This window comes from Nuphar pumila, chromosome 4 (assembly GCF_984573655.1).
Source record: "Nuphar pumila chromosome 4, dmNupPumi1.hap1.1, whole genome shotgun sequence".
Lineage (NCBI taxonomy): Eukaryota > Viridiplantae > Streptophyta > Magnoliopsida > Nymphaeales > Nymphaeaceae > Nuphar > Nuphar pumila.
Window position 1 is genome coordinate 129,253,670 of NC_143252.1, and position 12,467 is coordinate 129,266,136.

The 12,467-nt window shown below is 38.0% G+C and overlaps 1 protein-coding gene across 1 annotated transcript; it reads left to right on the forward strand.

Annotated features, from left to right (window-relative positions):
• Nucleotides 1–1,714, forward strand: LOC149841029 (uncharacterized). Its single transcript, XM_090004640.1, has one exon. It carries the CDS (start codon nucleotides 100–102, stop codon nucleotides 1,318–1,320), a length of 1,221 nt encoding a protein of 406 aa, XP_089860766.1. The 5' UTR covers nucleotides 1–99; the 3' UTR covers nucleotides 1,321–1,714.
• Nucleotides 1,715–12,467: the final 10,753 nt, after the last annotated feature.

The following is a 12,467-nucleotide window of genomic DNA, read 5'->3' on the forward strand; positions in this document are numbered from 1 at the left end:
AGAACGTTGCCTCTTTTCTCCCTTTGATCTCTTCTGTTCTTCCTCTTCTTTAGTTAGTTGTTGTTCTTTGTGGTGGTTGTTGCTTAGTAGTTGGTCGTGATGAATCTTATTCGGCAGCACCTCATCTTCAGAAATATGCAGAGGCTCACCATTGTTTCTGCATTCCGGAGGCGTTTGCAGCCACCGTTTTCGACCACCACCGTCATCCATGAAGACCACCCTTCTCCTTCATCATCATCATCATCACCATCTCCTCTCGACTACCCATCAACAGAAATGGTCGACTACCTCATAAACTCATGTGGGTTGCCTTCTGAAGAGGCTGCAGGCGTATGCAGGAAGCTAGGAGGCAGGGGTAGCATTCAAAACGCAGAGAGAGTACTCGGTTTCTTGAGGGAGAACGGTTTCACAGATACCCAAATTAGGAAAACAATCAATCGCAATCCTCGATTGCTTGGGGCCAAGCTAGAGAAGACCCTGGTGCCCAAGTTGAGGGCTTTCCACGATTGGGGCCTCTCTAGTCCTGATGTCGCTCAGACCATCGCCTCCAATCCGGGTATTCTCAATGCAAGCCTCAAGAACATACTACCGATAGTTGGTGTGATCAGGGCCTTCGTTCGCGGCGATGAGAAAGTGGTGAGGTCTATCAAGTGTTTCTGCTCCAGGTCGTTCTTCATGCACGATCTCGAGAACAGAATGGCGATCAATCTATCGACTCTGCAGAGCCGCGGCGTTCCCGACCGGTCCCTGTCATGGCTTCTGGTAACGCGGCCGACGCTGTTCTCGCTAAAGCCGAGCTCGCTTGAGAAGATGGTGGATAAGGCCCACGAATTGGGATTTGATCACGACTCTGGTATGTTCCCTCACGCCCTTTTCGCCGTTTCCAGCTTGAGCGAGTCCTCGTGGGATGCCAAACTGGAGGTCCTGAATAGCTTCGGGTGGACTCAGGGGAACATAATGGAGGCAATTCAGAAGGCCCCGTTTTTCCTGAAGCTGTCCAGAAGCACTTTACGGAAGAAATTGGAGTTCTTCGTGGACGGACTCGGATACAAGCCTTCGGAACTTGTGGCTAGCCCAACTCTCTTGATGTACAGCACGGAGAAGAGAGTCATTCCCCGGCTGGCTGTTGTCAGGATGTTGGATTCTAAGAAGCTTCTCAAGAGGAAGCAGAGTTTGATTACAATTTTGCAGATGAAAGGCGAGGTATTCTTTGAAGAATACGTGCTTAAGCATAAGGAGGAGTGCCCAGACATGTTTCAAGCTTACAGCAGCAGCATCAAGGGCGGTTTCGATGCAGAAGCTTATCTGCTAACAAGATAGAACTAGTTTGGTGCTGCCTTGTGTTTATTAGAGTTCATCTCCAGATCTCCAGTCTTATGCTGGATGAAACTTATAGTTGTAACTTTGGCATATCCAAACACTTGAAGTGGGCTAGCAGGATCCAGGCTTTGGGGCACTCAGCAATGGACGTGATGAAGACTTGTTTCAACTGAAACACCAACTGGGCATTTGCGACCAGATTGCGCCGGTAGAAAGAAGCATTGCACTGGTAAGTAGGGACTAAGTTTGTGTTTAATTTCCCCGTGTTTTTTTAGTGCTTGTATTTGCATCAAAATCGTCATTCTGAGCAAACAAGGAGTTTTCTTCTTCTGGTAATTTCTGTGTTTTTAAGTACTTGTGTTTGCATCAAAATTGTCAATCTGAACAAACAAGAATGTTTCCTCAGTTGTTCATTTTTGGTACACAAATATACTGTTTCAATAATAAACTACAATAATTTCACTAGTTACTAGCTTGTGTGTGCGTCTAGCTAATATAACTGCGGTTCCTATAGCTCAAGAAAGTTCTCATTCTCTGTTCCTTCTAGCTGATGATTTAGGGTAGTGATGGTTATCACGTTCGATATTATGGTGAGGCTGTTCCTAGTAGCAACCATGACATGATATCAAGAAAAGTTAATTGAACATTGGGTTAGTCTTTGCCCACCTTCAGATGATGCTTATGGTATCTAGAATGCTGTATTAAAAGGAAGGAAAGTGTTAAAGAGGAATCACAGGAGAAGTGATATTTGAACAAACTTGTCCTTGTGAGTTCATATCATAGTCACAGATATCAGTGATATTTTCAAAATATTGTGATATTATTGTTGTAAATTCAGCAAACGATAATATAGGTAAAATGTCATTATATTTTGAAAATATTGCCAATTTGATAATATCGCGATATTATCACAAGAATGTTGTGATATTCTCATGATATTATCAATTAGTTTTACTGTTTTTATTTATTTTTTACATTTTAAGTATTTTTTCTTCTTTCTTTTACATTTTTTACTTATTTCTTTTATTATTTATGTGTTTTTTGTCTAAACATGATATTTTCATACTTATTTTTGTTATTTTTTATATTTTTTAAGCCCCGAGATTTTTCCAAGATTTATCACCAAATCTATAATATTGCAAGAAATAGCCTTGCCGAAATATAGTCGATACCGATATTTGTGACTATGGTTCATATGAATGTTTTTAGCTTCAAAATATTATCAATCCCACTTGTTTTGGAATCCTATTGGAGTTTCCAATCTTTTCACAATTATGACAACGTCAGCTCTATTCTGTTTCCCTGACCATCTGGTTCTGTGACAAGTACTCCTCTTTATGCTCGATGCCTGCCCAAGGAAATGATCATGTCAAATTCCACCTTTAATTGTCAAATTACACATACTTCTTTCTTAATCACCTGTAGGTTTTGCTTCTTTATGTGTTGCAAATTCTATAAGCTGATCTATTTTTGAAAGAATATTGAAGGTTTGGTGTTGAATTGATGCACTGGACAATGGGAGTGTTGTGAAATTGAGAATTCCCAATGGAACTACAGGGTTCCATTCAACTCCACGATATATCTTGAAATTTCCAGTTTTTTTCCTCATTCATTTCAAATGGGTGGCTCCTGACCTTGTGTATGATCATCTAAATTGATGTGTTGGTACCCCAAAGTGGTATCTCTGAGTATGAACAAGTTAAATACTATGTCACATGGGTGCGGGTGCGGGTGTGGGTGCGGGGATTTGGTACTTCCAAAAAACCCGGGTGCGGGGGTGCAGCAGGGGCAAAAATGTAAATATATATATATATATATATATATATATATATATATATATATATATATATACCGTAGGTTCCCCCGTCGCGGGTCGGGGGTCCAGTTTTTTTTTGCTGGTGTTTGTTTGAAGACTTGTTACCCACGTTCTGCTTGTTGTGTACTTTGGCGCAACGGGACAAAATTGATGAACTGAAAGGATTGACAATCTGATCGACCCAGCCTGCTGCGTTCTGCTGACTGTCATGATTCAATCATGTCTGAAACTCCCTAGTCTTCACGAAAAAAAATATTAGCAAAGGTTTGATGTGGTTTGTTGGAGAGAGTCTTCACGAGGCCTACGGCTCCACTGCCATTGCCACGCCACTGCCTAGGGTTCTTCAAATTTCATTTTATATACAGTTGCACGCAGATGACAACTAAAAGAAATTTATTGGATTTGACATGTGGAAAAGAGAGGTCTACACAAGGCTACGGCTAGAGCACCCATCTCATCAGGAGAAAAGTGAATACTAATAGCCACCAAGGCTACCATCACTATTATCATTTATTATGGAGAGTGAAAATCCTTGACGAAGAAGGATCTGGATCGTTGAAGCCTTGAAGGATAAAGACTTCAAAAGGCTCTTGAATTTTGGTTTTAATTTTTGAGGAAGATGGATCATCATTTCCAAGTTAACAATATGTTTTTCAACGCTGCGAATTAATTGTTTGGAGGCAGGAATAGTATGGGATGCCAACAAAGCTTGTCAGATGTTGTGGACACAAGTGCCCCTTTATAAAACAAGAGCAGTAGCAGCAAGCAGCTGTCAACAGTTTTTTTTTTTTTTTTAAATTCTGCAGCCCATTTCGTAGGGCAATTTTTTAAAAAAAAAAAATCCAAAAAAATGGATCAAAATGACCTTGGGTGCGGTCAACGCACCCAGGATCGGGTTGACCGCACCCGCGTCGAGTCGCGTCGATGCGGGTGCAACACCCTGCTAGCCGAATCCCTGTGACATAGGTTAAATATAGTGATTCTGATGATCACATGAACTTATTGAGATAGCCAGTTGTGAAACTATGGATTTGACTTTACTTCAATTGTGTAGCATGATTACATGCTAAAATGGGATGAGAAAGTCATACCCTTATCGATTATAAACCATAACATGATATTATTATTGAACAAGTTAAACATATTAGGTGGGTGACACATCATACCTACTTAGTTACTTTGCAAATGAATGCATTATTATTTTTTGATTGAAATATATTACGTATGTGTATCATCACTGATTAAATGGATTATGTTGTCATTAATGTGCTATATATATTAGCTTTGTACACTCCCTATATGTTCTGGTGTAAACCTACCAGGCTTTCGCGAGTCTGGCCCCCTTTTTATGAGATTTCAGGTGATGTATAGTTGCGGAGCGGATGCGCGATGCTGAGGCAGCGTCGAGGGCCAATCATTTTTCTTTGTCAGACACTGAATTATTGATACATGTTATTAAAAACGTTATCGTTTATTGAGTTGCAATATTTTGAATGAAAAATGTTATCCACATTAAATTCAGTATAATCGTTATTGTGTGGAATGTAACCCGCCTGAGGTTTCAAACCAAAGTTGAAAATGTTTCTGTTGATGATTATTTAATAAAAAAAAAGTTTTAATTTCCATGTGCAAGTGGTTAAAAATCTTGAGGCATTACATTTATAATCTCTGTTACATGGGTACGAGGTGCAAGTTTGAGAGTCCAACATAGCAAATTCAAAAAATGTGGGTACAGGGGTACGGCTATATATATATATATATATATATATATATATATATATATGAAATTTAGGTTTGGATCAAGTTTAAATCCAAACCCATATATTTGATATAGGTATAAAAGAAGAGGGGCATGGGGGCGAAAGGGTCTCTCTCTCTCTCTCTCTGACAAGAAGAATAAGAAGAAAAATGAAGAGACAGGTACATCTTTTTCACCTACCCACTAATCTCTCTCTCTCTCTCTCTCTCTTCCTCCTTTTCTTTCCCTCTTTTTGTCCTTCATTTTTCCTCTCCTCTTGTTCTTTCTCCTCCCTCTTCTTTTCTCTCTTTTTCACTCTTTCTCCTCCTCCCTCTACGTTAGTGGTGAGGAGATAGTAGGAGAAAAAAAAGAGGGTTTGAGGGGGGTTGGGTCGGGTGCGGACCTAACCTGGCCCATGTTGCACTGGGTGTATGGGGGTCTGTGCCTGCACCCGCCGCACCTAACTCGAGTGTGTCGGACTCCCCAACTCACTCAAGTGACATAGCTTATAATTTTAAATCTTCATGGGCAACATATTTATGACACATACAACAAAGTGAAAAGCCTATGTCCTAAAGGTAGAGGGGAATTGCTCTAGCATGCAACATTCTGAAGGTATTTTGAACAATATGGTGTGCTTTCTCTCTGCAAGGTCATTTTGCTGCGGAGTGTAAGGCCAACACATTCTTCATTTGTTTTTGTTATTTTCAAGATAGTTAATAAATTCTTTCAAAGTGTATTCGCCTCCACCATTACACTAGAAATTTAGAATAGATATGGAACTTGATGTTTAACTAGAGCATAAAGCTTTGTAAATATATTGAACACTTCATCCTTATGCTTCATAAAATATATCCTTGTATAATGAGAGAAATTATCATTAAAGGAAACATAGCAACGACTACCAAAAGAGGAAGCATTGGGTGTTTGACCCTATCGGAATGCATAATTTCAAAAGGTTTTAAAGCTCTTGCATTCCATAAATTAAACGGAAGGACATGTTTTTTTTATATTTGACAATTGGGACAAATGATACTAGCAGACTCACAACTCAAACTAGACTGACGAATAAGATTACTAGAAATTAATCTCCCAATAGATCTTCGATTACAATAAGCAAGATGATTATACTACATATTGGCTTTATTCAACTCAAATGTACTAAACAAAATCGATAGACTTAATAACTCTTAATTTAGCTTGGAAACAGAACCGGCAGACTTAGACGAAGGATCTTCTCTGGAGATGTATATATTTTCCCATCTTTTTCCTTTAACAAACCTCTTCATGTGAAAATGTTTGGCATAAACAGGGGATGAGGTAAATACAACATGCGAGTTGGTATCGTCAACTAAGTTAGAAAGATAAACAAGATTCTTTTTTATATTGGAAACAAAAAACACATTAGAAAGATTAAGAGAATTAAAGTTAGACAAAGAAACTTATGCATTTTCAGTGCATGTAATGGAGTGATGAGTCACATCTCTAGCTGTAATACTATCTTTATTATAATAAGGAACTAAATTAAGAAGCTTACCTTCGTCACATAATGTGATTTGCAACCCCTTGTTCATTCTGCTTCAAGTTAATGTTAAAATATGATTGTACATATATATATATATATATGTCTATGTGTCTATCTACATGTATAAATATATATATTTATATATTTCCTTTGTAATACCCACTAGGGGTAAAATAGTCGTTTTACCCCCATTCACGCCATGTACATTTTTCCCTATTTCTTTTTCCCTTTTCTTTTTCTTTTATTTTTCCTTTTTCCTTTTTCCTTTTTACCTTGGAAAAGCCCCCCCCTTAAGGGACGTTGGAGCCTCCAACGTCCCTTAGGAGCCCTTCCAAGGGTTCTCTTTTTTGCCTATAAATAAAGGGGTTCTCCCCCATTGTAAGTATGCTTCTTTGAAGCTCTCTTGAGTGAAATATATTTTCTCACTTCATTTTGTGTGTTTTTACCACTTTTGTGGTGTGTTATATTTTTGCCCATTAGTGGCTACTCGAGTATGTGTGTGTTTTGCTCTTGGAGATATCGCTTCTCTCATTTGGCACTTCATTACATTGTATCAAAGCAAGGTTAAGGAAGCTTCATCGGGATCTCACTTGACAAGTAATATATATCCTCTCTCTTGCCTTTAAACCTTTTTTTTTTAATATGGCCAATAAGGATGCAAAAATCGATCTCGCATTCAAATTGAATGAGACCAATTACCGAATGTGGGCAGCCGCTATGGAGAATAACCTCAAAGGTAAAAAACTTTGGGGGTAGGTGTGTGGGACCATTCCGGAACCTCAATTGAAATTAACTAAGTTTGAAGGCGATGAGGAAAAAGCTTTGAATGAAGAAGAAAAAAAGAAAGTTATTCTTGACTTCTCTTAAAAAATAGAGGATTGAGAAAGTGAACATGCTAAAATTCTAGCATGGTTCATGAATGTGGACTTAAAGATTTGTGCAAATCTTGCAAAATTTAAGAAGGCAAATGAAGTTTGGTTCTTTATGAAAGGAATGTACACACAAAGAGATCTTGCTAGGCATTTCTTTTTACAAGAAAAGGTGAGAGAAACCACGCAAGGTGATATGAGTATTAGGGACTATTATAGTGCCCTATCTTCTTTGTGGGATGAACTTGTTCTCCTTGAACCTCAATAGAAAGGTAGTGCTATTGCCATGAGGCAAGAGCAAATGGAGAAAGAAAGATTCTTTCAATTCATTCATGGGCTTCGTCCCGAATTTGAGCAACTTAGAGGATTCTTACTTCATAGGGCTTCTACTCCTCTAAGTGATATTTTGGCCGACTTATGTCAAGAAGAAACACGTTTGGCCTTGAAAAGAGATGTTGATAAAGTTCATGCCGTATCTAGATCCGGTAATAATGTTAGGTCATATAAACCACCCCATTTTTGGAAGAATAATGGTGGTGGAGGAAGAAAGATTATATGCTGTCACATGGGTGCGGGTGTGACACGGGTGCGGCGCAATTTCAAAAAATTTGGACACGGGGACTCGGCTATATATATATTAAAAAATATATATTTTAAATATATATAATTATATATATAACAATAATTAACACATAAAGATTGTAAATTTTAAAGCAAAAATAAAAAAAAATTCTTAACAACACAAACTTACCAAAATATAACACATAAAGAAGTTTGTGAGTGTGATAAACAACAAAACTTATCATAAATCTGCCTCATCGTCTGAATTAGAGGGAAGAACAGGATCGAGGTATTCCATGTTGAGAGTATGCAAATTATGTTCTCCCTCCAAGTCAAAATCTTCTGGATTTACATCCCAATTCTTTGATGGTCTACAACTGCATCAAAAAATGACTATATTAGTATCTAACTTAAAACTTTGAATATAAATATTTAAATACAAACTTTGAATACAAACAACAACTACGCCTTCATCCCAAAACAATTGGGGTCGGCAACACAAACTTTGAATACAAAGAAAAAAAATACCTATACTCTTCTTTGGTGTGGCGAGAAATTAATCGTAGATTTGAGTGAACATAAACCAAATCCTCTTCTTTTTTACTAGTGAGTTTGTTTCTTTTAATGTTGTGAATTTGAGCATATGTACTCCAATTTCTTTCACAACAAGATGATGTAGCAGGTTGGGATAACAACTTTATTGCAAGACGTTGCAGATTTAGTGTCTTTGATCTATATGTTGCCCACCAATTAAGGGGATCTTCTTCGTCTCTTGCCACAAGTGCTGCTAAAGAATCAAATCTCCTAGTAGAAAACTTGTCAAACTCACTATTTACAACCTTAAACATGTGAGGATTATTAAAAAGTCTTCCCAAATATATCATTCTATTTCTTGATATCTTAGGATCTTCATTTGGAGAAACACGACCAACACCTGCTGTCAACCATTTTTTTGCATAGTATTTTGGATTGAGAGAGTGTGCCATGCAATGCAATGGTGTATTGCTTTTATCCCATCTTCTCACTAAAACTGAATGTACATGATTGTAAAATTCTGAATCATCAAGTGCAATATCTTTCTTCTCATGTTTAAAAATGATACTTTGAACTTTTTCAATCATGTTGTCTCACATTTCATAAATTCTATGAAGCATGGGTACATCTCTGTCAACTTCTCTCAACATTTTCCAAATAGGCTCTGTAAATTCAACAAAATATGTAATTTTATCCCACCAAAAATCATCACAGATGCATTTTTTGATAGCTTGAGCTTTGACATCATCTTCAGTACGATAAAAATCCCAATCTTGATCAGCCACCATCATCATCAATGCATTCCTGAGTTGCTTAATTCTTTTTATCATAACAATGAGAGAAGCAAAACGAGTTTCAGCAACTTTCAGTAACTTGAGATCAGAATGCCTATTAAATATAGAAAGGGCATGATGATGGTTTATAACAAAATTTCTAATGTTTCGAACATCATGCTCTATTTCCTCAATCCATAAGCATATTTCATGTGCATGTGAATCATCTTTTAATGGATTGCATATACTCTTAAGTGCCAAATTTAAACTGTGTGCTGCACAAGGAGTCCAAAAAATATGTGAATATGTATCTTTACTTGCCAAATTTATTCCTGCACGACTGCAAACTGGAGCATTGTCAGTAATGATTTGCACCACACTTTCTTCACCCACTTCTTTTATCACTTCGACAAATAATCTCTTTAAATATTCAGCATCTTTATACTCTCCTGATGCATCAACAATCTTAAAAAGATTGGCCCATTAAGTGAGTAAGCAATGAAGTTTATCAATGGTCGCCTTTGTATATCAGTCCACCCATTAGAAACAATCAACACTCCATGTCGTTTCCATGCAAATTTTTGGGTCTCTAACAAGTCTTCAATTCTATTTTTTTCCTCTGCAAGAATGATTGTTCTTAGTTTTTCTGAACTAGGAGGCACATAACCACTCAAATTACAATTAGCCAAAGAGTACTGTAGGATCGATGCGACCAGTACTAGAGGGAGGATAAATAGTGCTTTTAAACTTCGTCTTTGGAATTTGAAAGATTTTGAATTATGCACAGCAATCACACACAAAGAACACAAAGATTTTATCCTGGTTCAGTCCTCCAAACCTACATCCAGTCCCCAAGCAAAACTCGCTTGAGATTTTCACTATCAAACTTGTGTCACGACAAGATCAAACAAACCAAAACTGGTCCCACTTTCAGCAACAACCCTGCTGAAAGCAAACTTTTCCTTTAAACCAAACAGACTATCATTTTACAGAAAAATTGAAATAAACAACTTACAACCAGTCTATGAGCCTTTCTTATGAATGCAAAAGAAGTTGAATAGGTTTGCAGAGACTTCTAAGGCTTTAGAAATACTCAACTCACTTGAAAGAATAGGAGTGAAAAACACATAATTCCATGTTTCAATTCATTGTTTTTAGTGTAGATCTCACTCTTATTTATAGCTGAAATTTTTCAGACGTTGGTGGTACGAAGGGGTGTCAAACTGACAGTTTTGAATAGTTAAAACGTTTGAAAAATAAAAGAACACAACTTCTAAAAAGTTCAGAAAAATGGCTATATTAGTCGACTAAAAAAGTTATCAGTCGACTGAAATCAAATATTAGCAGACTGATTATTAAATCAGTCAACTACTGTGTCTAGCCGAAAAGATTTGAATTCGGGATTTTGAAAATTAGTCGACTAAAGAAAAATTAGTCGACTGATGAAAATCATCAGTAGACCAAAAAAAAGCTTTCAGTTGACTTCTGTTAAAAAATTTCAGAAATCGGACATTCGGGTTGGTCGACTAAGAGTAGATTAGTCGACTAATCAGAAAATAGACATTTGGCTTTGAAAAAGGCACGAGAAAATCGGTCGATTGATAAGACTATTCGTCGACTGATAATGTAATAACTGGAAATTTTTCGTGTATTTTCCTTTATAAAATAATGCGAAATGTGCGAATGGGCGTAGGGATCTGTATTTCGGATCCAGGACCCATAAGGGGGCGCATATACATAGTTAATATCATATATATATGTAAGAAATAATAAATATATTAAAAAAAAGTAAAAATTAGTGTGGGGATCCACAGTTGGATCCAACTTGTGGATCCACATTGCAGGTAAGACCCGGATCCACACCGCAATGGGGCATTGTGGGTCCAGACTGCGTTTGGATCCCGGGCTGCGCCTCCCCCTTAGTAGGTAAGTAACGAAAAAAAAAGGTGAACTCTTGGACCCAGGTTGGACCCGGGTCGGACCCGACCCGGATCCATAACCCGGTAGGGTTTTAAAACCCTGCCCGTGTGTTTCCCCTTTTCCTCCCTGTAGCCGCCTCGCACGAAAGGGACTCCCCGTAACCGACAGAGCCACGACCTGCTCCCCCTCTGTGCCTTCCCTTTTTAAGCAACACAGAGGAAGAGGAGGCCCTCACGACAGCCCCCCCCTTCTCCCGTCCTTTCCCTTGGGTGCGGCAACCACCGACGCCGTCCGACAAAGCCAGCCCTAGCTGCTGTCCCCAGCAAACAAGGCCATCAGCGACCTCCTTGGCATCTCTCTCCCTCTTGGTTGCGTGAGCGAGAGCAGGACCACCGCTGCCGGCGACCTCTTTCTCTCACGGCAGCAACCCCAAACACCGATTCAAAGGTACGGGTTCTCTTTTGATTTCAAATAAGAATGGGAACATAGGTTTGTATCCCATGCAATACTTTGGTAGGGTTTCGGTGTTCTTACAGATGTATTAGTATCAAGCTTGCTTTGGGTTTCCGTAACTCCCAAATCGACAGATTTGGGGAATTTCGGTTGCTGTGAAAAAAAACAGAGTTAATAAATATGTATTTTCATGTTAGGGCTGGGCTGAGTACCTGACCCAGCCGACTGGGTCGGTTGGGTGGGTCTGGCTGTGTGCTAGACCCAATTTTGGTTGGGCCACTTGTTCGGATTTTTTTTTACTTATAGAGATACATGTGGTGTGTTTCCTAAATTTCCAGATTTCATTAACTGTGTGTATTTCATTGCATGTTAAGAATGGGATTTTCTCATGATTTAACTAGGCATCATGTGCACGAACTGTAAGTCTTGGTGACAAGTTTGTTTGTGTATTTGTGTATTGAGGATAGGTGTTTTAGAATACTCGAGTTTTATCTGAAATGCATCAAGTGTTGGAAATTTTAGTATTTCCAGTTTTTCATGGGTAGTCATGTGGTTGTGTACTGTGCACGTGTTGTATGTGTGGGTAGAAATTTCTGGTGATCCCACTTAATGATTTTATTTCTCAAACTTTAGAAATGTTGGTGTCTGTGTTTATTATTCCAAGATCTATGAATCCTTCAAGACAATAAAATTTATGGATAACTAACTCAAGTTCTAACTTTTGTTGTTTCCTGCATAGGACTCTTTTTCATATTGCCAGACAACTTAGGTTTGGATTTCTAAACCTTTGGGTTAACCTGTTGATCCAACTATCATATTTTGATGCTTTGTCTAGAACATCTTTTCCAGTTAAAGATTTTAGGCTTGTATGATCCTTGCTCCAACAAATATATATATATATATATATATATATATATATATATATGCATGGACTGTATGTATGCACATACTAGAAATA